Genomic DNA, 20,757 nt, shown 5'->3' with positions numbered 1-20,757 from the left:
TGCTTCTGCTGTCTCTCCTCCTCTCCCCTGCTGAACCCCTGAATAAAACTGCACTGGTCACCTGCAACCCTTTGACCTCGGGCCCAGGTCCCCTCCCCCGCCAGCTGCACACCTGCACTGCCTCCCAGATATCCCCTGCACTTTGGGGCTGTTACTGTATCCCTACCAGCTCCTGACACTTGATGTCTGCACTCACCCCTGCACTTGCCACAAGCTGGCCACACTTTTTACCCATTGTTTTTATTCATTCTATTTATTTTTTTACTGTTGATCCTATGTACTGCTCCTCCCCGCACTTTCCCTTAACCCCCTTTCCTGCACTTGCGCGATTTCAATGTCACCTGACCTTGTAAGATCGTTGTCTCTGTCTTCCCTCTCCCTTGCCGCACCTTGAAACACTTGTGTATAGGCGCGTTATAAATATCATATCATGGGGGGCTGAGAAAGGGCATCAATTAACTTGTTGAACAGGGGAGGAGTCGGCTCTCCTAAAGTCCCTTCTTTTACACCTTGCCAGCCTAGAATGCACTATAGTGGGGCCTTTTGCAGAATCTGGATAGTCTCACGACACCCCTAAGAAGCAGGAAGCGCTTCAATGAGCGCAATTAGCTCTGCTGCTTGATCTGAGTAATGCATGGGGAACCTTTTCTGCCCTAGTGTCTTGTACTTGCCGTCCACTAGGCAGCCGCCTGCCGCACCCGTATGTCTCTGGCACGTTCCCTTGTCAGTAGTTGCTGAACCATCAACAAAAAGTACCACCCCCCGCAAGTGGTCTGCCCTTCGCTTTAGGTATGGCTTCCTCCTATCCCTCAAAAGTGTCAATCATGTTGAGTAAGGTCTTCCTCCGTGCACGTTTCTGTTAAAAATGTAGCAGAGTTCACTGTCCTGCACCGCACTATGTGAATGTTTGAGCTAGACAAAATTATCTCATATGCGGAAGCCCGCTGTGTAGTCGATGTAGATTTATAACGCTCTAGCATGGTGAATACTGCATGCTCCGCGTACAATGCCATGAAACACCCCATAGTAATTGTGGAACTCTTTTCTATTGCAATTGCAGCAGCAGCAGCAATCGCCTGTTTGCAAAGGAATAGGCCCTACATGACTGAATCCAGCAATCCACTGTAATAGGCCAATGGCTTGTGGCCCATAGTGCTTTTCTGGGTAAGTACGGCTGTCATTTAGCCAATGGAGTGAGAGAACAGGCACAATTCTTGAGTATAGTCTGGGGTTGCTAGCACTAGGGCAGTGGAAATCATTCAATTTTAGATCATTATAACTCATATGGATGGGGCGTGGCCAAGATGGCGGGCTAAGTGGACGTGGGATAGTGGAGCTCTGTCCTGACCCGTGGCAATAAGAGAGACTTCGACATCAGACACACTTGACAAGAGAAAGAAAGATTAAGCGTATAGTGGGGAGACCGCGCAGAGAGGAGGCGAGGCATCCCGACCACTGAAAGAGAGAGGTCCCATGAGGTCGGAGGAGAAAGCTGCTGCGGAGAGAAGGCCCGGGGTGAAAAAATGGTGAGACGCTCTCATTAGCTCCGCGGAGCGAGGCGGACCCAGGCAGAGAGACACAGCACTGGGATCCTGCAGGCTGGAAGAGGAAGCAGGCGTGTGAAGAGCACTGCATGGCTGATCAGCGAGGAACGTAGGTGCGGGCAAAGAGGTATGAAACCAGTATATGTGGAAGGTGGGAGATCCTGGAGAGGACCGCAACACCTAGGACCTGCCCAACAGCACCATGGGCCCCAGTTGCTGTGAGGAGCAACTCAGCCAGCGCAAAGACAGTCGCCGGGACCGGTGAATGCGGTAGCCAGGGGCAGAGGAACTACCTTTAGAGGAGGAGCCAGAGACGATCCTGGGAGCCGACCGCTGCTGTGGAGGAGGGACGGAGCGGCTGGCGACGTGAAGAAGGCACCGGACTGGGGAGGATTATCCCATCTGAGCCGTACCGGCCCAAGGTGAGGAGCTAAAGAATAGACATTGGAGCGGAGAGCAGCTGGTCGGAAGTCGCGAGAGAGAGAGGAGGACCGGAGCTACCCGAGTATAGCTGCGAGAATCCAGGTGAGGAGGAGTCTGGCCCAAAAGGGGTGAAAGACAGCAAGAGGGAGCACAGGCACACACCCAGCCTACAAGAGCATGGTGGGAGAAGGGAAAGTCGGAGACGGCTGCTACAGTGATGAAGAGGGGGCCCCATAGGCCCATATCCTATAACTGACTGAAGAAACCTGGTAAACTGAGATAGGCCTGAATGCATTTGGATGAACACGGTGCACAACAGATCCCCCCCCCCCCCCAAGCCCAGGAAATAGCATGATTCCCTGAGAGCCAGGAGAGTCTGGAAAAGTGGTGAGCACCAAGAGCTCATTTCAGTGTGGCCCAGCCCAGGAGCAATAGAGGCACCAGGGTCCATCAGGTGCAGGACCAGAGAGTGAAGGATCCTCACTGATTCGAGAGGCGAATGCAAGAGGCAGCAAAGGGGCAGCGACTGGTGCTAGCAATGGTGAGGCAAAGGAGAACCCAGGGGCCACCAGGTGAGCGGCCCCGGAGCAGACAGGGAGGGGATCCGATGAAGAGGAAGGACAGGGGGAATGATCGGAGGGAATACCTAAGAGCAAAGGGCTGGGCCGGAGGGAGAAGGGGGATGACAACTGAGCTGCAGGAAGATGAAGAGCAACAGAATACTGGGGGGGACTGCAACCAGAGGCACCCACAGGAATGGAATAAAGGAAAGTCGATGGGACCAAAGAAGAAGAACACTAACACAGAAGAGTGGGAAGGAGAAAAGCATCACAAGGAACATATTCAAACTAAGCTTCCTTTTGGAAACTCGAAAGACCACAGCAACACGGGAATGGCGCTCACAAAAGAGGACCTTCCGGCAGCACTGGTCCAATTCAAAGGCGAGCTCACGGAAACTGTTAAGGCAGAAGGAGCAAGCATTAGAGAGGAACTATCACAGGCCATTACAAGCAACCGGAAAGATATTGACTCCGTTGGGGAGCGGGTAATGGAAATGGAAGAACGTCTGACGGAGCTAGATACAAGAGGGAACGAATGGTCACAGCTGACGCAGGAGGAGGAAGAGAGAATAAGGGCACTGAAGAAGAAATATGAGGATTTAGAAAACAGATTGCGGAGAGACAATGTTCGAATTAAAGACCTGGTGGAGGGCCTGGACCTGGAAGGCTGCAGTCAAGAACTGTTTGAGAAGCTAGTGGAGGGAGATCCAGCTTGAAGTATGGAGATAGAAACGGCACTCAGAGTGGGCATCCGGAGCACCGACCAAGGAGCGAGATCCAGGGACATATTAGTGAAAATGCATAATTACAAGGACAAAGCGTAGCTGCTAGGGGTGGCCAGGAAGAAGGGGAAGGTCTCTGTGCGGGGGTGTGAAGTCCAGCTCTTCGACAACTTATCCCAAGCTACACTGGCAAGGAGGTGGTCTTTCAAACCACTTATGGAAGAACTGAACAAGAGGAAAATGAGATATAGGTGGCTCATCCTGACGAGACTGCAACTTTGTATGGGCAACGTTGAAAAGACTGTGTCCCAGGTGGAGGACTGTCTGAGAGCCCTGGGGATGGCACAGGCAAGATGAGAGGGGACAGTGCGAAAACCTACTCGGAGAAAAATCAGATGTGGCACAAGCCAGGCCTGAAGGGTGTACTACAAGGAAGCACAAGACGACTTGACTGTGAGCATAGTGACCCGGGAAGTAGCTCACTACAAAGAACACAAGGACTAGAATATAGCCTGATTGGGGGGGGGGGGTACAGTGAGGGGACTTATGCAAGCGGGTGGAGGAGGGGCAAGCTATCCACGGTTCACAGGAGGGGACCACGTCAAGAACCTGGACAACGGATCCAGGGATAATCACAAGTTGGAGGGAGGGATGGCAAGATACTACAGGACGGAAGCTCAACCGATCAGCGGGAACAGGGGGTGCCGGGGCAACAGAGGGAAACTCGAGATGAGAAGGGATGTATAAACTAATTTCATGGAATGTAAGGGGACTCAACAGCCCTAATAAGAGGGCAACTGTTCTAAGGGAGATTGACCGAGGGGCCAGTAATAGTCTGCCGACAGGAAACGCACTTGTCAAAGGGAGGTGAGGGACGACTGCGTAAAAGGAACTACCCATTTCAATTCCACGCCACAGCTGGGACTAAGCGAGCAGGGGTGGCAATCCTCTTGCATAAAACTATACAAATGGAAAGGGTCAAGGTAAAGCGAGATACAGAGTAGAGGTATGTGCTGATCAAAGGGAAAATGAGGGCCATACATGCATGTTGGCATCAGTATAGGCCCCCAATCAGGAGCAGGAGGGATTCTTCGACCGGTTCCTGGAAGAGCTCAGTAAATTTGGGGAGGGGGAAATAATTATATAAGGGGGCTCTACTCTTGCAGCAGACCCCATACAGAACAGGTCAGGGGGCCCGAGACAGGGATTATGTCCAACCATTTGCTCAAATGACTCCAAGAAAAGGGGGTAAATGGTGTATGGATGACGCACCACCCACAAGAAAGGGATTATTCCTTCTCACACGCCCATAAAACATACTCTCAAATTGACTATGGCAACGCGAGGGGTAGTCCTAAAAACCAGTAGAACAGAGATTGGAAGTATGACAATATCCGATCACACGTTGATCTCACTGGAATGGGAGGGAGGGCAGAAGCAGAGAGGGACGAGGGGGATGGAGGTTAGAAAAATACATCCTTTGAGACCGTGAGGTGGGGCAGCAAATGGAAAACGAGATACGCAAACTCATGGAGGATGAGGGAGGTGAATGTAAAGACCCGGGAGAGAGATGGGACATGTTCAAGCAGTGTATAAAAGGGCAATTCATAAGGGTTGCAAAAGAAAAACGTGAGGCAAGAAGAGAAACAGAGGGGAGACTGGAGGAGGAGATACGAGATCTACAGAAGATGCACAAGGAGAGGGAAACAAAGTGACCAGGAGACTAGCTCATGCGAGAGGGCAACTCAAGCAGATAACTAATAGGACGGTGGAGAGCACCTTACTAAGAAGCAGGCAGAGGTTCTATGAGCATGGTAACAAGGTGAGGACGTTGCTGGCGTGCTAGATAAGGGCCAGGGAACATAAAGCCTTTATAGACACCTTGGAAAACAGAGGGGACCGGTAAGTGGGAACAGAGGGGGACAAACCTAGGGTAGTGAGAGAATTCTACGAGAGGCTATATCGGGAGGAACCGGCGAAGGGGGGACAACAGGAGGCATACCTGGCAGGTTGGGCTGGGCCACGATTAACCTCTTAGCAAATAGAACAGCTAGAGGAACCCATAGCATGCAAAGAGTGATTGCGCGGCTGCAGGGAAACAAAAGCCCGGGGGAGGACAGACTAACGGCAGCATTCTATACAACATTTAGGGAATTACTTGCCAAAGTCATCACTAAGGTGTTCAATTGGTTTAGGGAAACTGGGGAGATAACGCAATCTATGAACATGGCACACATCGCTCTCATTCCGAAGCCGGGGCAAGACCCATACCTGTGCTCTTCGTACCGCCCCATATCAACATAGATGCTAAATTATACACAAGAGTACTAGCGGCAAGGTTAGAAGGGTTACTACAGGGTCTAGTGAAGTAGGACCAATCAGTGTTTATTAAAGGTCGGAGTACTTAACGTGGAGCATAAGAAGGGTGCTCCACGTTATAGATGAGGCGGGAAGGAGGGCAGGTGCAAAACCTGCCTGCCTGATGATGCTAGATGCCGAGAAGGCGTTCGACCGAGTCAACCGGGTGTTCATGGAACAGACACTGAGGAAGGTAGAGTTAGGACCGCACTATGAAGATGATACAAGGCAATTATCGGAATCCCCAGACTAAGGTTAAGGTGAACGGGAGGCTGTTTGACCCATTCTTAATAAGGAGAGGAACAAAGCAGGGATGCCCTCTGTCCCTGGTCTTTTTTGCGCTGAAATTGGAACCCTTTGTGCATCGGATTAGGTAGAACAGGGAGATCCGCTGAGTCCGATGGGCAGGGGCATACCACAAAATAGGCCTGTTTGCCGATGATGTGGCACCTCACAGCACAAATTACAGGGATCCAGGATGTGGTGAACCAGTCTTTCTGATCTTCCCAATAGATTGAAGATATAACAGTTTTATGGTAGGTGGTCTGGGGCTGGCAGGTACATTGGAATGCAGGTGTCTTGGGATGGGGGCAGACAGGCACTATGACTTAGTTTAGACTGGTGAAGGTCGTAGGCTTGTGCCCTCCTTCTCGTGGGATAACCTCTCACAGGGAGCTCTTGGCCCCCTCATGGCTTTGCAGGGCGCATTCCTTCTAGGATACATGTGCTAACAATATGAGACAATGAGAGGCTTTTGAATTTCCGCTGATTTGGTCTTTCTCACTGCCCCCTATGCTGTAACCCGAACCCTCATGCACACACTTATTTCTATATTCTTGGCCAGGGCCTACTGCCCTGGCTGCAGCGCGGCGCTAAACCTCCATTTCAGAATGGCTGCTGTTTTCTATGAATGGTGTTTTATTACCGCATGCATGACCGCATTGAAAGAAGACTGAACCATATCTAAAGATGGCACTGAGTGCTTGCAGTCGACTTACTCCAACAAGGCCATATGGTACGTGGAGGAGTCAACCAATACCAGGATCTCGGACCTAGGCAGGGAAGGAGTACCACTGGTTTCGGGACTTGTACAGTGTTTAAGAAAATCAGTAACAAAGGGTGAGGGAAGATTGTCAGGTGGAGAGAACTAGAACTAGGGAGACGCTCTTTTCCAACAGAAGTTCCTAAAGGTTGTTAAGGCGCTTCCCTTGTCCTCTGATTTGGAAGAGTGACAGTGTTAGTGTTTGTTTGTTGTGCTTTGAAGAATCTTCAGACACTACCGAGCCCAGTGCTAAATGAGGCCTATGGCTTTCCTCACATGGGGTGGCTTGGAAGATTTCATGCTTCTTTTTATCAAAGTATTGGATCTAGGTACCCTGTAGCCTGCTTGGCCAGACTCCACCTCTGAACGCAGGGAGCTAGGATCCACCTTCTTCTGAACTTGCAGTTCTCTGAGTGACCTTTCCCTGTTCGGGACGGTGCCGAGGCAGAAACAGCCCCTCTCCAGTACCTTTCGAACCTTGTCCGGAGTGAAAGGGTTGTCTGGTACCGATGGCCAAGCCTTGCGATGTGGAGCTTTTCACCAAGCTGTACTCTCAGATGCGTACACCCAGAGTGAACTCCTGAACAGGCAGTGGAAGACCATGCCTTCACCTTTTTATTACCTCATATCACAGGGATGCAAAGGCTACCATCCCTGCCCAAAGTATACGTGGCTTGTGGTACCAGACGCTTCTTGAGCATGGAGATTAAACAACTTCTCAGCGATCTGATAGCAACAACACAGAACTGGTAGGTACTGAACAGATGGAAGCACCAAACACAGGGCACGCAGGGTCTGTGAAAGCTGTCCGCTTGAAGTGCTTACTGCATCTTATGTGCAGCTTGAGAGCGGTTTTCCACCGCATGTGTGGGGTGGAAGGTGAATATTGGAAATCAAAATAGACCCCTCAAGGTAGGGAGACATAAAGAAGAATACGCGGGTCAAAAAAGTCAGGTGGATGGGGAAGCTCTTCCCCAATCCACCCGACTGGGCAGAAAAGCAGGAATTGGGAGGTAACTGTTGGTGATGTACAGGTGGAGGGGATGTGGGGCCAGCTCGCAGAGGGGGGCCAGAGTCCATCAGCCCCATTCTAAAACTCTTAAAGGGATAACATCCTCTTTTACAGAAGCTGTTTCCAGGCATGCCCAACAAGTTGGGAAGGAGTAAGAGCAGGACGCTTCAGTACTTCAAATGCACAACAAGCCGTTACCTTTCTGAATGTTTCAATGCATGTGTCTGGTGTAGGTCTCAATTGGGAGGCTAGTTCAACAGAGTTTTGAGCTGCTGTTTGATCTGGGTTAATCTGGTGATAGCCTACAACTTTTAACTCATTACTACTCCCTTAAAATGCAGAGGTTGCTGCTCCAAAGTGATGCTTGGAGTGGAGATGTAGATTTGCGTCTTTTAATTCACACTTTCACTGTGTGTTTAACTGTCTAGGACACAAACTGTGGATCAGGCTACCCCCAACATTCAAATAGGGTGCACAAAATGAAAGTCAACTTGTAGCCCAACTTGAGGCTCTCTTGTGAGGTCTTGAATATGCCCACTCACCTGATTGGACCGTTGGCATAGATCTCTGCCATCATCTTTTCTCTGCCGCTGACAAAACCAAAGTCACCGACCTTCCAAAGTGTGAAGTTCCTAATCCAATGGCACTGCCCAAATGTGACGCAGGTCCCACACTGGTTAAACTCGTCACAATCTGCAAGACAAATGGCATTCGGCAAGGCATGAGTATTCCACTCAAGGGGCAAAGTCACCGCAATTCATGCAGTCTTCCAAAGTGATCTTCTTTTCCCTCAATTCTCCCGGGCAAGTTTAAAAAAACATTATGGAAATATCTCACATCTGCAGCTGGATGCCCCATCCGGAGTAGCCGGCTGGGGCAGCCTGCGTTATGTTCCCCTGTTTGGAAGGTGAGCATCAACTACTCTACCTATATTTAAAATTGTTTTGAGACCTAGGGGCAGTTTTATTTCATTATGCTGCTTGGGGTTTTGTGACTTTTGTTTCTTTTTAAACTCGTGGGACCTTGACAAATCCACACGCAGTCGGATGTAGTTAAATATTTAACAAGAAATTGTTTTAGCAAAGTTTACCATACACCATATTTCTTCTAACCACCATTTTTCCAATATGCTTGGAAATCCTGCACTTGAGTTTTGGACTTCAATAATTGGTACAGATTATTCCTTGCAAAAATATATGGGTGGCCCTTTAATCCAGGCAGAAATCATAATGCAAAGTCTAACTAGACCTCTCCAACATTGGATCTTTCGTAGATTCACATACTGTGAATATTTCCCGGCGTCAAGCTGGGTATCCTCGGTTACCCTTTTGGATATTGTTAGGGAGAATTCTCCTTCTAGGGCTAATTTCCCCTCACCTAGTGAGTCCCCCAGCAGCTTTGCTGGATTTCTGGAGTTGGTAAGAGTGTACATCCTTTTTCCACTCTTACATGTGTTTTGGCCTATGTGTTTTTAATCATTGTGTGATCTTGGGCACTGGAGCACACCACGCCAGTTGCCCCTGTTCTTGTACGGGTTACACAGCACCTTCAGTGTAGTAACCCAGGGTTGTCTTTAAGACTTCCCCCTGACTCCATTTCGCTGGGGCTGACTACTGTCCCCCAGAGAAAGGTAAAGTTGCCATTTACTTTACATAGTCATTTTTACCACAGACCCAGTACACCCCATCTTACACGGAGTACTGGAAAGGGCTAATTTGAACCCCTTTTCTGTCTGTACCTCCCTGAGCATTGTTTCGCTCTTAACATTTAGACTTGGCTGGTGGCAGTGGTATCTACCCTAACTTTTCTAACGAGATTATATTAGATAAACGTGGTACTGTTCTTGGCTATTATATTAGCCTCGAATATAAACCTGCTTGACCAAATCGTCTTTCTTTTGGCTCCGGTTGGGTTTATTCGCCATTTCTTTTTGTTAAAGTCCTTCTTGTGTTTTACTTTGCGCGGCAAACTAGGTTCGCCTTCTTTGTTCACCGTCTTTTGGCGGGCTTCTGCAGAGAAGCCCTTGGCGCCTGGGTGTCTAGGTAGACTGAATGTGGGGAAGGGGTGTAGTCACCACCTGCACAGGGTTTCCTAGGAAACCCAAGTCACACTTTGCCATGATTGGCTGAGGTGGGTGTCCTGGCTGGACAACCCCCCTGCTGCGTGATTGACAGCCAGGCTGTGTGAATGGGGGTTTTGCGCATAAAAGGCAGGTCTCTTGGGCTAGAAGTCAGTCACCTGGGACTACAAGGAACCGAAGAGAAGCTGAGAGAACGATGGCTGCTGCGGTGAAGCCCTGGTGCAGTCCTGAGCTATCTTCCCTTCAACAACGAAGAGGAGATCCAGTCCGGGGTCGTCTTCCCTTTAGTCTGGTGGGGATAACTAGCTCATCTTCTTCAGCCAGAGATCTCCGCCATTGTCGAAATCGCTGCACACTGCTGTAGTGGTCCGGATAGCCACCTGCTGAGCCTCTCCTGTTTTTAAGGAGCACACCTTTTTCATTGTCGCTGCTACCGGCTTCATCCCTGTGTGGTGCAGACCCCCTTCAGACGTCATCCTTCACAACGAAGCTCCAGGAATCGTGGGTCTGCGGGAAACCAACAGGAACAACTGCCAGGGCACCAGCTGCATCGTTGGAATAAGGTACTGTGCTCTACTCGAGGAAACTGGGAGAATCCCTTTTTCTTCATCCTCAAGGCTCGTCCTCGTCTTCCCTTCTTCTTATAACTTTTGCTTCCGAAAATTGACAATATCCCAAGTACTTTTGGGCTACACTGAATAGTGAACTGTCTAATGGTGTGATCTTCGGCACAGGTCTCCGGTGTCACTTAAACCTGGCTCCGACCCTTTGACTTTTGTACTCCTGTTTCTGAGTCTTTCCCGATACTGCCTTCCTAACCTAAATATTGCCTGTGATTTTTACCTCCAACTTCCTCTGGGTATCTCGGGTGCTAAGTGTGCTTTTGCCCCGGTAGCATTTCATGTCACGGATACGCGTTTATTGAGTAGACCGAACTGTCAAAAAGTGATCGCAACCGTATCCACGGCATTGTGTTTTGTTCATAACACCGGTTCATTCAAACACGGGGTACTTACCTTGAGACATACTGTACAAAGTGAATTGGTTAGTTGTAGTATATTTAATGTGTGGTTTTGTTTAACGTTTAATAGAGGTGTTGTATTTATAACTGATGGTTTAAAAATAAATGTACTTATATTTTTTACCTGAAACCTTGAGTCAGTGTTTGCTTGAGTCACAGTAATTGTGGTCCCTTTGTGTAATCTCTGCTACTTCTCATATACTCTTGAGATAAACCTGGCTGTACTGCTACCACTATAACTTAGTAGTACAGGCTTGTACCAAAGGTAAATTTGTATTGCCACCTGTGGTCTCAATTGTGTGTAGTGCCCCCTAAGGGCACTGCACAGGATTCTGCCTAACAGATATGACTTTATAAAAAGAAAGGTTAGGTGCATTTTGCATGCTGTCACCTTCGTTATCGGTGCTTTAGACCCATCCAATGGTACATCGAGTAGCAAACCCCTCCTCCCCTGCCCTTCTGCTTCTAACCGCATGTCACGCTGGAAGGCGTCCTCGAGTTCTTTCTCCTCAAGAGAAATAAGTTTTGTTCAAGAAAAACCTACTTTCCTGTCAAGAAAACCAACTATTTTCTCCAGTACTAGGAGACGTCACAGGATTGGATTGGATTGGAAAGGAATGGATAAGGACAAGGCAAAAAAGTTTTTCAAGGCCTGAAATGTTGGGCATGGGCCTAGTTTTGCACTCACGAGCCACCCAACCCAGCCGCGCATAAACCCACAAGCTTTACTGTCGCTTCAAGTCCTCTCAGTCTTACAAGCAGAGCTGTCACAATTGCAGACTAGACTACCGCCTGTCCAGCCAGAGCAGCAGTATGCACAGCAACCACCTCAAGGACGTCGACCAGTCTCACCACTCGGGTCGCTAGCCAGGTCATCTACAGGGTCGAGAATACAGTTCACACATACGTCACCGTCCAGGTCCAGACGGACGTCGCAAACCAAGTCCATATCCCTCATCCATGCAACATCACCTACAGAGTCAAGGTCATCGCACAGATCGGTGGAGTCCTGCCAACACCAGAAGGCTTAAGTGTAAGCAGGGAGACACGGGGTCTCATTATGACCCAGGCGGAGGACCATGGTGCTATTAGCACCATGGTCCAGGCCGGTGTCCGCCATGGCGGAAAAGGGAATTACCACCCCATTCCAAGGTTGGCGGGGCGGTAATTCCCCATGCCGCCATGGCCCTTCCCCATTCCCATTTTTGCCCCATAGGGCTCAATGGGAATGGGGAAGGCGCTAAGTACGGTGCCGCAAATTATGGCACCGTACTTAGCACCAAGGTCCCTTTGCGGGTCCCTACTTTAACGGCTGGTAAAACCAGCCATTAAGGTCGGGTCTCGCAAAGGGACCTCGTAATTAGGCGCTAATAGGTTTACGGCACCGTTAACCCATTAGCGCCTTGGTCGTAATGAGGCCCACTGTGCAGCATAGGCCTCCCCGGTCCATAGTGCTACCAAGGCCAGCTATTGTTCCGCCACCCTTGCCCACTATCTGGGACAAGGAACAGGAGGAAGGTGAACTCCCCGGTACGGAAACTGACAACCCACAAGACGCTGACTCTACCACGACAGCGTCTCTTCCCTCCCCACCCCCCGACCACTGATTGGGGATACCGATACCCCAGCAGATGATCCCCAAGAAGAAACTCCCAACCCTTTGCCACCGGACGACATAGGAGCATTTCACGTCGCCATCTCTAAAGCCTGCCAGGAATTTAGCCTAGTCCCAACGGAGGAGAAAAAAGAATGCTTCTTATTTGACCACAGGGGTAATATTGGATCCGTTTACAGAACCAGACATTAAAGGCAGATGGGAAAAGAAGTTTAAGGCACTAGACTCCACACCTAAATGCCTTACTTCCCAACCCACACTAGAATCCGTTGTCGGGGGCAGCAAGTAGGAAAACCCATTTGCAAGCGCTAAAATGCACTGTGCTGCCAAAGAACGAGGGCCGCAAACTGGATGCCTTCGGGAAGTAAGTGTGAGAAACCTGACGGTATTCTCCCACCCACCCACTCCCTCCCTCCCTCTGGGTCTTCCATTCTGGTGGCCAGTGAAGGGCCATTGCTATTTGATCCCGACCCTGGGGGTGGACAAGCGAGGGAGGATCACCTGAGTGGAGGGTCATAAGAGATTGGGAGGAGGATAGCCAAAGGAGAGACATTCCCCCGGTCCCAACAGCACCCCAGCCTACTTTCCCTCAGCCTTTATGGGGTATTTCCAATCTCACCCCAACTCCCCTTGCTCATTTCCAACAAATACTGAGACGAGGAAGAGGCAACTAAGATCAGTAAAGATTACCCATGGGAATAACATTGGGGAAAATGAGGGCAACCTATCATAGAAACAACTCAGTGTCCCACTAATTGAGTCAGGAAGGGTCAGGCGTTTGATACTAACCATTCACACCTGACTCCACTTGACTGGTCTTTTCACTATAAAAGGATAAAAGGTGTGGTCTGACTCAGATTTATGAGCTAGTAGGAGAGCAAGCAAGAGAGCGAGCTGAGAGGAGAACTGAACGCTGAGGAAATGAAGTGTGAGAGAGCAGAAGTGTAGCAAGGGAGCTGTGGCTCCAAGGAGCCAAGAAAGGTCCACATATGGGAACCGAGAGGCGTGTTGGAACCCTGAAGAACCTGTGTATGAGAGTGCTTGTTCCCCTGGGCCAGTGAGACAGCCCAGGAGTGTCCGAGGGGCAGGCGGTGAGACCCTGACCTCGGAACAAAGTGCCCTGTGGGCCAAGCGAAGAAGTCATGCCAGTGAGTCTGAATGCACTGCAGAGCTGGATTGTGAAGAGCGCAATACATAGTGATACTGGAAGTTAATAAGAAAGAGGACAGCGTTTGTGGGAGTGTTCAAAGTGTTCAATTGAAGTTAATGGGAAGATTTCTAAGAGTGCAAAAACGTTGATACAAGTAACAGTGTAAAGTATAAGTGCTTGTGTGCAAGAATAAATAAAGTAAAACTGAACAGTGAAGGAATGCAAATGCCATGAGGTGCAAGAGGCATGAAGGAAAATAGAAAAGGTTTGAAAGGAAAGAATAATGCAAAAGGGCTGCAAGTGACCTGGAAAGACAAACAAGCACACAGGTGCGTGGTAAAGTAGAAGAAGCGTGCAAGAGGCATGACGCACAAAAGGAGTAAAAAGGGCAGTGCAAGTGTGCACAAGAAAAGGAAAGGAGCACACAAAAAGAGAGGTTGTGCCGAGGAAAAGTAAAGAGCCTGGCGTTTTCAAATACCTCTGATTCTACCCCATGAGAGGATGCCATGTAAGAAAGGATATATATATGTATATATATATATATATATGTATGTATATATGTATGTATATATATATATATGTATGTATATATGTATGTATGTATATATATGGAAAAGGTGCATCCTGAACAGATAAACTGGTGTTTGGAACAATAGGGGCCTATGCTTGAGGTAGGGCACCATGAAAGATCAAGAAGGAACTGTGCTACATATTGCTTTGTGTTTTGAAAGTTGAAAGAGGCCTGAGCTTAGGGAAGGAAACCATGAGAGGCCTGCTGGGAAAAGTAGACTTTGTTTTGTGTTGAAAGCGCGAAGAGGCCTGAGCTTGGGGAGGGGAACCCTGAGACGCCCATTGAAGAAAGTAAACCCTGAGAGGCCCATTGAAGAAAGTAAAGTGAACAAGTTGAAGCTTGGGGAAGGGAACACCAAGGAACTCGGACATTGAAGGCATTGGAATTCACTGTGAAGGCCCTGTGGAGAAGGTCTTTCGAACAGCCCTGTACAGTGAGTACATCTTTGTGACATTGCCCAAATTGCACATGATGAGAAGACCACTTGAAACCAACTTTGGTTTTGCCATTTTTGTTGAACCACTTTCCTTTTCAAAAAAGTTCTGTTGGGAAGGGGGTAGCCCTGTCCCACCCCCATAAGCGCTTTACAGTGAGGCGAGATGCATTTGAAGCACTTTGATGGGCCAGGGGGAAGAGGCGACGGTGAAAGGATCACCTCCCAATACAAAGGACCCCACTTCAATATAATCGGCCCACATAGTGTAGCGCAGGGCGTGAGCAGCTTTGCTATTTTACATAGATATTCGTAATCGTAGGTAGGGGGAAGGCCTGCGTGGCGAATGCAGCATTGTATGCACTAGGCCCAAATTGCGAGACAGAGGAAATCTCCAGCCATGCCCATGAGAACAGCCCACACCCCCAACTGCCACAACGCCTATTCATTGTTCTAACAGTGTTGCAAAGATTTGTTTTTTACTCGAGGAATGTGCCCTACAAAGCCGTGATCACAGACCGACGCCTGGTGTGCATGTTCTCACACTTGCCAAAGCATGACCCGACCCATGCCCAGGCGACGAGTTATAGCCCATATAACTGACTAAACCTTAAGATCCTGGAATTCCATGGCACCAGGTGCCCTTTAACCACAGACCCTAAAGTAAAAAGTCCTGAAATGTTGAAAGAAGACGGACAGTGCACATTGTTGAGCAAGAATCGTGCTATTTTTATTGCAAGGTGCTGGGAGGGATAAATTATAGTTCAAAACGAGGGTGAAGACCTTGGAGCCAGATGGCATGGAGGGGGGGGGGGGGGGGTGTGGGGGTGTGGGTGTGTGTGTGTGTGTGTGTGTGTGTGTGTTTTAATTTGTTCTTTGACCTTTGCCGTGAGAAGATGATCGCTGCAGCACCCACGTGATGGAAGACGGACAGACTGGGCTGGAACCAATGACCTGGCATCACTTATGGAGCAGGCGCATCATGTATAGGCACACAGCAACCAGCCGTGCATGTTTTACTGTATGTATTGCGTCATTTATGACAATGTTTTCCTTTATAACATTCTGCTTGTACTACCTTTTGGCAGAATATTCTTAGCAGCTGAGTTCTTTGCTGTTGCTCTCATCTGCGTGTGAGATTAAAACTTGTTATCCTTAAAACATCGACGTGGGCCTTTCTTCCCTAGAGGGTTGTATTCGCTCTGGTGTGAGCGTTTAGAGGTGTGTCTTCACTTCCCATCATATCTTTGTAAAATGTGAGTGCAAGCATGGGTTTACACGCAGACAGACTTTTGTTTTGGACTATTAGACAACGACGGCCAATAGAAACATCAGTTAAGAGAACCATCCATTTAGAGTTAGGGCCAGTCGGGCATTCCACCAACCCAGGAACCTTAGTAAATAAAGGTTTTAAAATGAATACATTTTAGTCTGTGTGTCTCTTGATACCATGCCTGCCTCAGAAGTCAAAACAATTGGGGAGACAACAGTGAAAGCAGATAACCCGTTGGCGATAATGTCACGCTACGACCATGAATTATGGCAAAGTATTGCCCCCGTGCTGGGGGCGTGGCTAGGCGGCCATGGCGTAAGACGCGCTTCAGACCATCTCCTGCCGATCCGAAATGATCCTTGGGTGCATCGGCACCGTAATCCTGAACATTCGCTATCAGACAGACCAGAGTCGGTGGGAACGCTAGCTGCTTCGATTGACGGCAATCCGCTCAAAGTTAATTAAGTATTAGTGCGGCTACCGCGGAAATTGTGCTGGCGGTGGAGGACAGTGCCTGGAATCAAAGATGGCGGCCGTACGGGCTCTCCGAACAAAGAAATGGAAGGACTGAGGAGGAGGCCTCGCTGGGCATCCTGAGGGACAACGTCCCTGGTCGGCCGAGATGGCGGCTTAGAGGATAGTCGTGAAGAGCCCAAGCTGCGCTGCTTATACAGGCGGTCATCGGAAACGTGAGTGCACTTGCGCTCCATAGAACTGGCGGCGCACAAGCGCCCTGTAGACCTGAAGCAGTCGACATAGGATACTCCCGAGGGGCCCCGAGAGCGGTTGCACCTACAGCGGCGGCATCCACCCGGGACTGGAGGGAGGCAGGGGCCAATAGTGGGCCCCAATATATGGCTGGCCGACCGGCCGGCGGGCGAGACTGCGGGCCTACTCGTTCTACGGCACCGCAACAGGGGCCCAGCAGGCCTCGCTTGTGACCACGGGAATGCCAGACAGCAGGACGGTTCCAAACTGCTCAAATCCAAGACGAAGCAGCCTTCAATGGAAGATTTCACCAAGACCCCACAACAGGCGCAGGGGGGCGAGACCTAAAGACAAGAATCTACCAGTGGACATGACTCCTACACGCGTCGACCGGCAGATCCTGGAGGCAATTGCAGACCTTAAGGCAATGTGGGAAAGCAAGCGAGAGGCAGCCACTGCCGAGCTTAAGGCAGCGCTGGAGCTCAAAATCGGCGCAGTGCAGGAGGAGGTCCACTTGATAAGGTTGGACTTGCGGAAAATGGCAGCATGCACAGATGAACTAGAGAAAGAAGTGACCATAAACACGACTGCCTGGACCTCGCACTACTCAGAGAACCATATCCTGAGGCAGCAGGTGATCAACCTGCAGAATAGAGCAGAGGAGGCCGAAGGGCGTGCTTGAAGGAACAATGTGCGCATAGTGGGCCTTCCGGAGGGGGAAGAGGTCCCTAACCCAACGGACTATGTTGAGAACATGTTGCTTCAAGAAATAGGGGCTGAGATCTTCACGCAAGGCTTCGCGGTGGAGCGCGCACACAGAGCGCTTACGAGGAAGCCCCCTCTGGGTACCCCCCGAGGCTGATCATCGCCAAGATTCTAAACTATTGGGACAGGGAGAAGATACTGGAATATTTCAGGAAGGGGGGCACCATACAAAGGGCCTCCGTGACCATCTCGGCATATCCTGACTATACACTTCAAGTGCAGAGGCTGAGGCTGAACAATGGGACGGTGAAAAGGAGATTACGAGCCACTGGGTTGCGATACATGTTGATGTACCCAGCTAAACTGAAAGTATTCCACAAAACCAAAGCTTTGTTTTTCGAGAGTCATGCGGATGCGTTGGAATGGGCGGATGGCCAGAATTGCCCGAAGGGCGCGGACGGCTGCAAGGACGACGATACGGACGAGTGAGGCTCGATCATGGGACCGAGATGATGTACATATTGTGACTCTGGGACTGGATTGTAATATAGTGTAGCGATTTGTTGACTCTCATGGGCGAAGTACTTTATTGCGATACGAGGGATGCACAATGTACCACGGTAATCATCGGGAGACGAGAGGGAAGCACTCTTGACCCCAATAGTTGGTATACTAGTTAGGTCACCTAATATTGGTGACACTCTGCCGGGTACCCGACCTCAGCATTTCGAGGTGGGACCAAAAGCGGGGGAGCCTGAGATCCAGGGATGGAGCTGAGCATTAGTTTGGGTGGTGTTGGGGGGGCGGGAGGGTCAGGGGAAGTGTGCAGTGGGGAATAGTTGAGTGGGGGGTGGGGAGCGGGTTAGTTGGAGAGCCCAAGTTGGGGAACGAGCCCCATTTCATGCTGGCCGGGACTGGAGCGGTGACCCGGGGGATAGGGGGCAGGTGGCACATTTTTCACACAGCTATGGATAGACTCCGGATTGTAACCTGGAATGTAAGAGGTCTCAACAGCTACCTGAAAAGGAACAAAGTAATGATGTATCTGAGAAGGCTGAAAGGCGATATAGCATTACTACAGGAGACCCATCTTACTAGGGACAAATTAGAGGTGGTCAAGAGAAAGTGTAGGGGAACCACATACTCGGCATATGCAAGGGGGGTGGTCACGTGGGTAGCACCTCATGCATCTTTCCAGCTGCTCCAATCCACGGCAGACCCGGATGGGAGAATGCTAGTGGTGCGGGGGATGTTGGAGAATAGGGAGGTCAACATCGTGAAAACATATGCCCCCAATCAGGACACAGCGGGCTATTACAGGGCCCTATATGACAAAATTAGCCCCCTAATGGGCAGCGCTACCATCTGGGGAGGCGACTTTAACTGTACAATAGATCCCAAGACGGACAGGTCTGATTAGAAATTCGAGACACCAACCCCTGCGGCGAAGGCACTAACGCCCCTACTGCGGGATTTTGATCTAGATGATATTTGGAGGTTGTTGCACCTGGAGGACAGGCAGTACTCGCACTTTTCGGCCCCCCATGACTTGTGCACCAGATTGGATCACATGTTTGTGTCCTCGGGAATAGCCAGGGAAATGACAGGTTCGGAATACAAGGCCAGAGGGCTCTCGGGCCACTCCCCCCTAGTGGTGGAGTGGAGGCATCGCCCCCCACAACCCAGGGCGAGAATCCCGATGTGGAAACTCAGAGCTGAGGCCTTGTAGGATTCTGGATTTCGAGAGGACCTAAGGGAGGCCATAACTGAATATTTCGATATTAACACTGGCAGTGTGTAGTCGGAGGGCACCTTATGGGAGGCGTTTAAAGTAGTAGTGCGGGGCGTGGCCATATTTAAGTCTAGAGGGCTCCAAGGGGGCATAGAGCGGGAGCTACAGGAGGCAGAGAGGGAGCTTGAAGAGATAATAAGGATGGGATGCACCTCACAGGAAGATACGGCGAGGGTGGCCCTACTCCAGCAGGCTAGCAGTGGGCACTGGGACAGGCTCTGTAAGTTAAATTACAAAAAGTACATTGAAGGGCAACATGCGGGAGGAGATAAACCGGGTAGGTTGCTAGCGTGGCTTTACAAGAACGAAACGCCGCGCCCAGTGATTAGGGAGATAAAGGACGAAGATGGCCAGACCTGGGATACCCAAGAAGGAGTCAATGAGGGATTTCTCAGATTCTACAGGCGTTTATACGAGACCACAGGGAAGGAGATGGGAAGAGAGACCCAGGAAACCCTGGAGGATATAGGACTGCCCAAGCTGGGTGATCAGGAGCGGGAGGACACTCTTGAAGAACTAGAGATGGTGGTACAGCACCTACCCACGTGTAAGGCCCCAGGGTCAGATGGGCTGCTGAGTGAATTTTATAAAACGTACAAGCAGGAGGTGCTCCCCCTGCTGCTCGCCATGTTAAACGAGGCGTATGAACAAGGGGCGTTGCCGATGTCCCTGAGGGAGGCGGTGCTAATCCTACTCCTGAAACCAGGCTCAGAACTGCAGATCTTACCGACCCTTGTCCATACTTAACCAGGATAGTAAGAACCTTACTGCCGTGTTAGCAAACGGGCTTAAACGCATCATAGGGAAACTGATCCATACCGATCAAACAGGGTACGTACCAGGAAGGAATATAACGGACAATCATAGGAGACTCCACCACATAATCGAGCAAACTGAGAAAGACCTGGGCAAAATGGTGATAGCCTCGTTGGATGCAATTAAGCCCTTTGATTCGGTGAGGTGGCCGTGGCTGCTGGCGGAGCTGAGGGATTATGGCATAGGGCCGGGGTATTTGAGGTGAGCCAAAATAATGTATAGCTCCCCAACCGCCAGAGTTAAAACTGGCACCATGATCTCGGACAAATGGCAGCTCAGCAGGGGCACGAGACAGGGTTGTCCATGGTCGCCCATGTTGTATATCCTTGCTCTGGAACCGCTGGCAATCTGCCTCAGACAACAGTATGGGGAGATTGGCATCCCCACAAAGGGAGGGACGCACCTCACCTCGCTGTATGCATATGTTATACCTGAGCTTCTCAGAGGAAAACTTGCAATTTGTCCTCGAGGTGATGGAACATTATGCCACCCTCTCGGGCATAGCGGTGAACCCTAGGAAATCAAGCTTGTTCCCCTTGGGAAGATATAGAAGGGTCCAAGTGGAAAACTTGCCGGTCTTGCCGATACCCTGGCAGACCAGGACCTTTAGGTATCTAGGCATTGATATATACCACTCAGTGGAGGACGAACACAAACACAGCACAGAGAGGGCAGTAGCAGGCATTAAGAACAGTATGGGGTTCTGGTCTAGGATACCCTTGGCCATGATGGGTAGGGCGGCGCTGCTTAAGATGGTGGTCCTGCCGAGACTGTTGCACTTCTTTGTGAATATTCCATGTATGCCCCCCAGACATTTTTTTTCGAAAACTCCAGTTTATGTAGGGGCTTCATCTGGCACAATACCAGAAACAGGGTGGCTTTATGGAAGTTACAAAACCCGAACGACAAAGGGGGCATAAATTTACCGAACT

At 50.0% G+C, this 20,757-nt stretch overlaps 1 protein-coding gene across 1 annotated transcript in view; it reads right to left on the bottom strand.

Annotated features, from left to right (window-relative positions):
- Positions 1-20,757, bottom strand: part of CTSZ (cathepsin Z) — a 149,588-nt gene that overhangs the window by 41,169 nt on the left and 87,662 nt on the right. Inside the window, exon 4 of the mRNA XM_069651055.1 lies at positions 8,204-8,354. Coding sequence (XP_069507156.1) covers positions 8,204-8,354 — 151 coding nt within the window. The remainder of the gene's footprint in view (positions 1-8,203; positions 8,355-20,757) is intronic.

This window comes from Ambystoma mexicanum, chromosome 3p (assembly GCF_040938575.1).
Source record: "Ambystoma mexicanum isolate Mex_15411 chromosome 3p, UKY_AmexF1_1, whole genome shotgun sequence".
Taxonomy (NCBI): Eukaryota; Metazoa; Chordata; class Amphibia; order Caudata; family Ambystomatidae; genus Ambystoma; species Ambystoma mexicanum.
The sequence above is the reverse complement of the archived record's forward strand: the minus strand, read 5'-3'. Positions and strand labels throughout refer to the sequence as shown.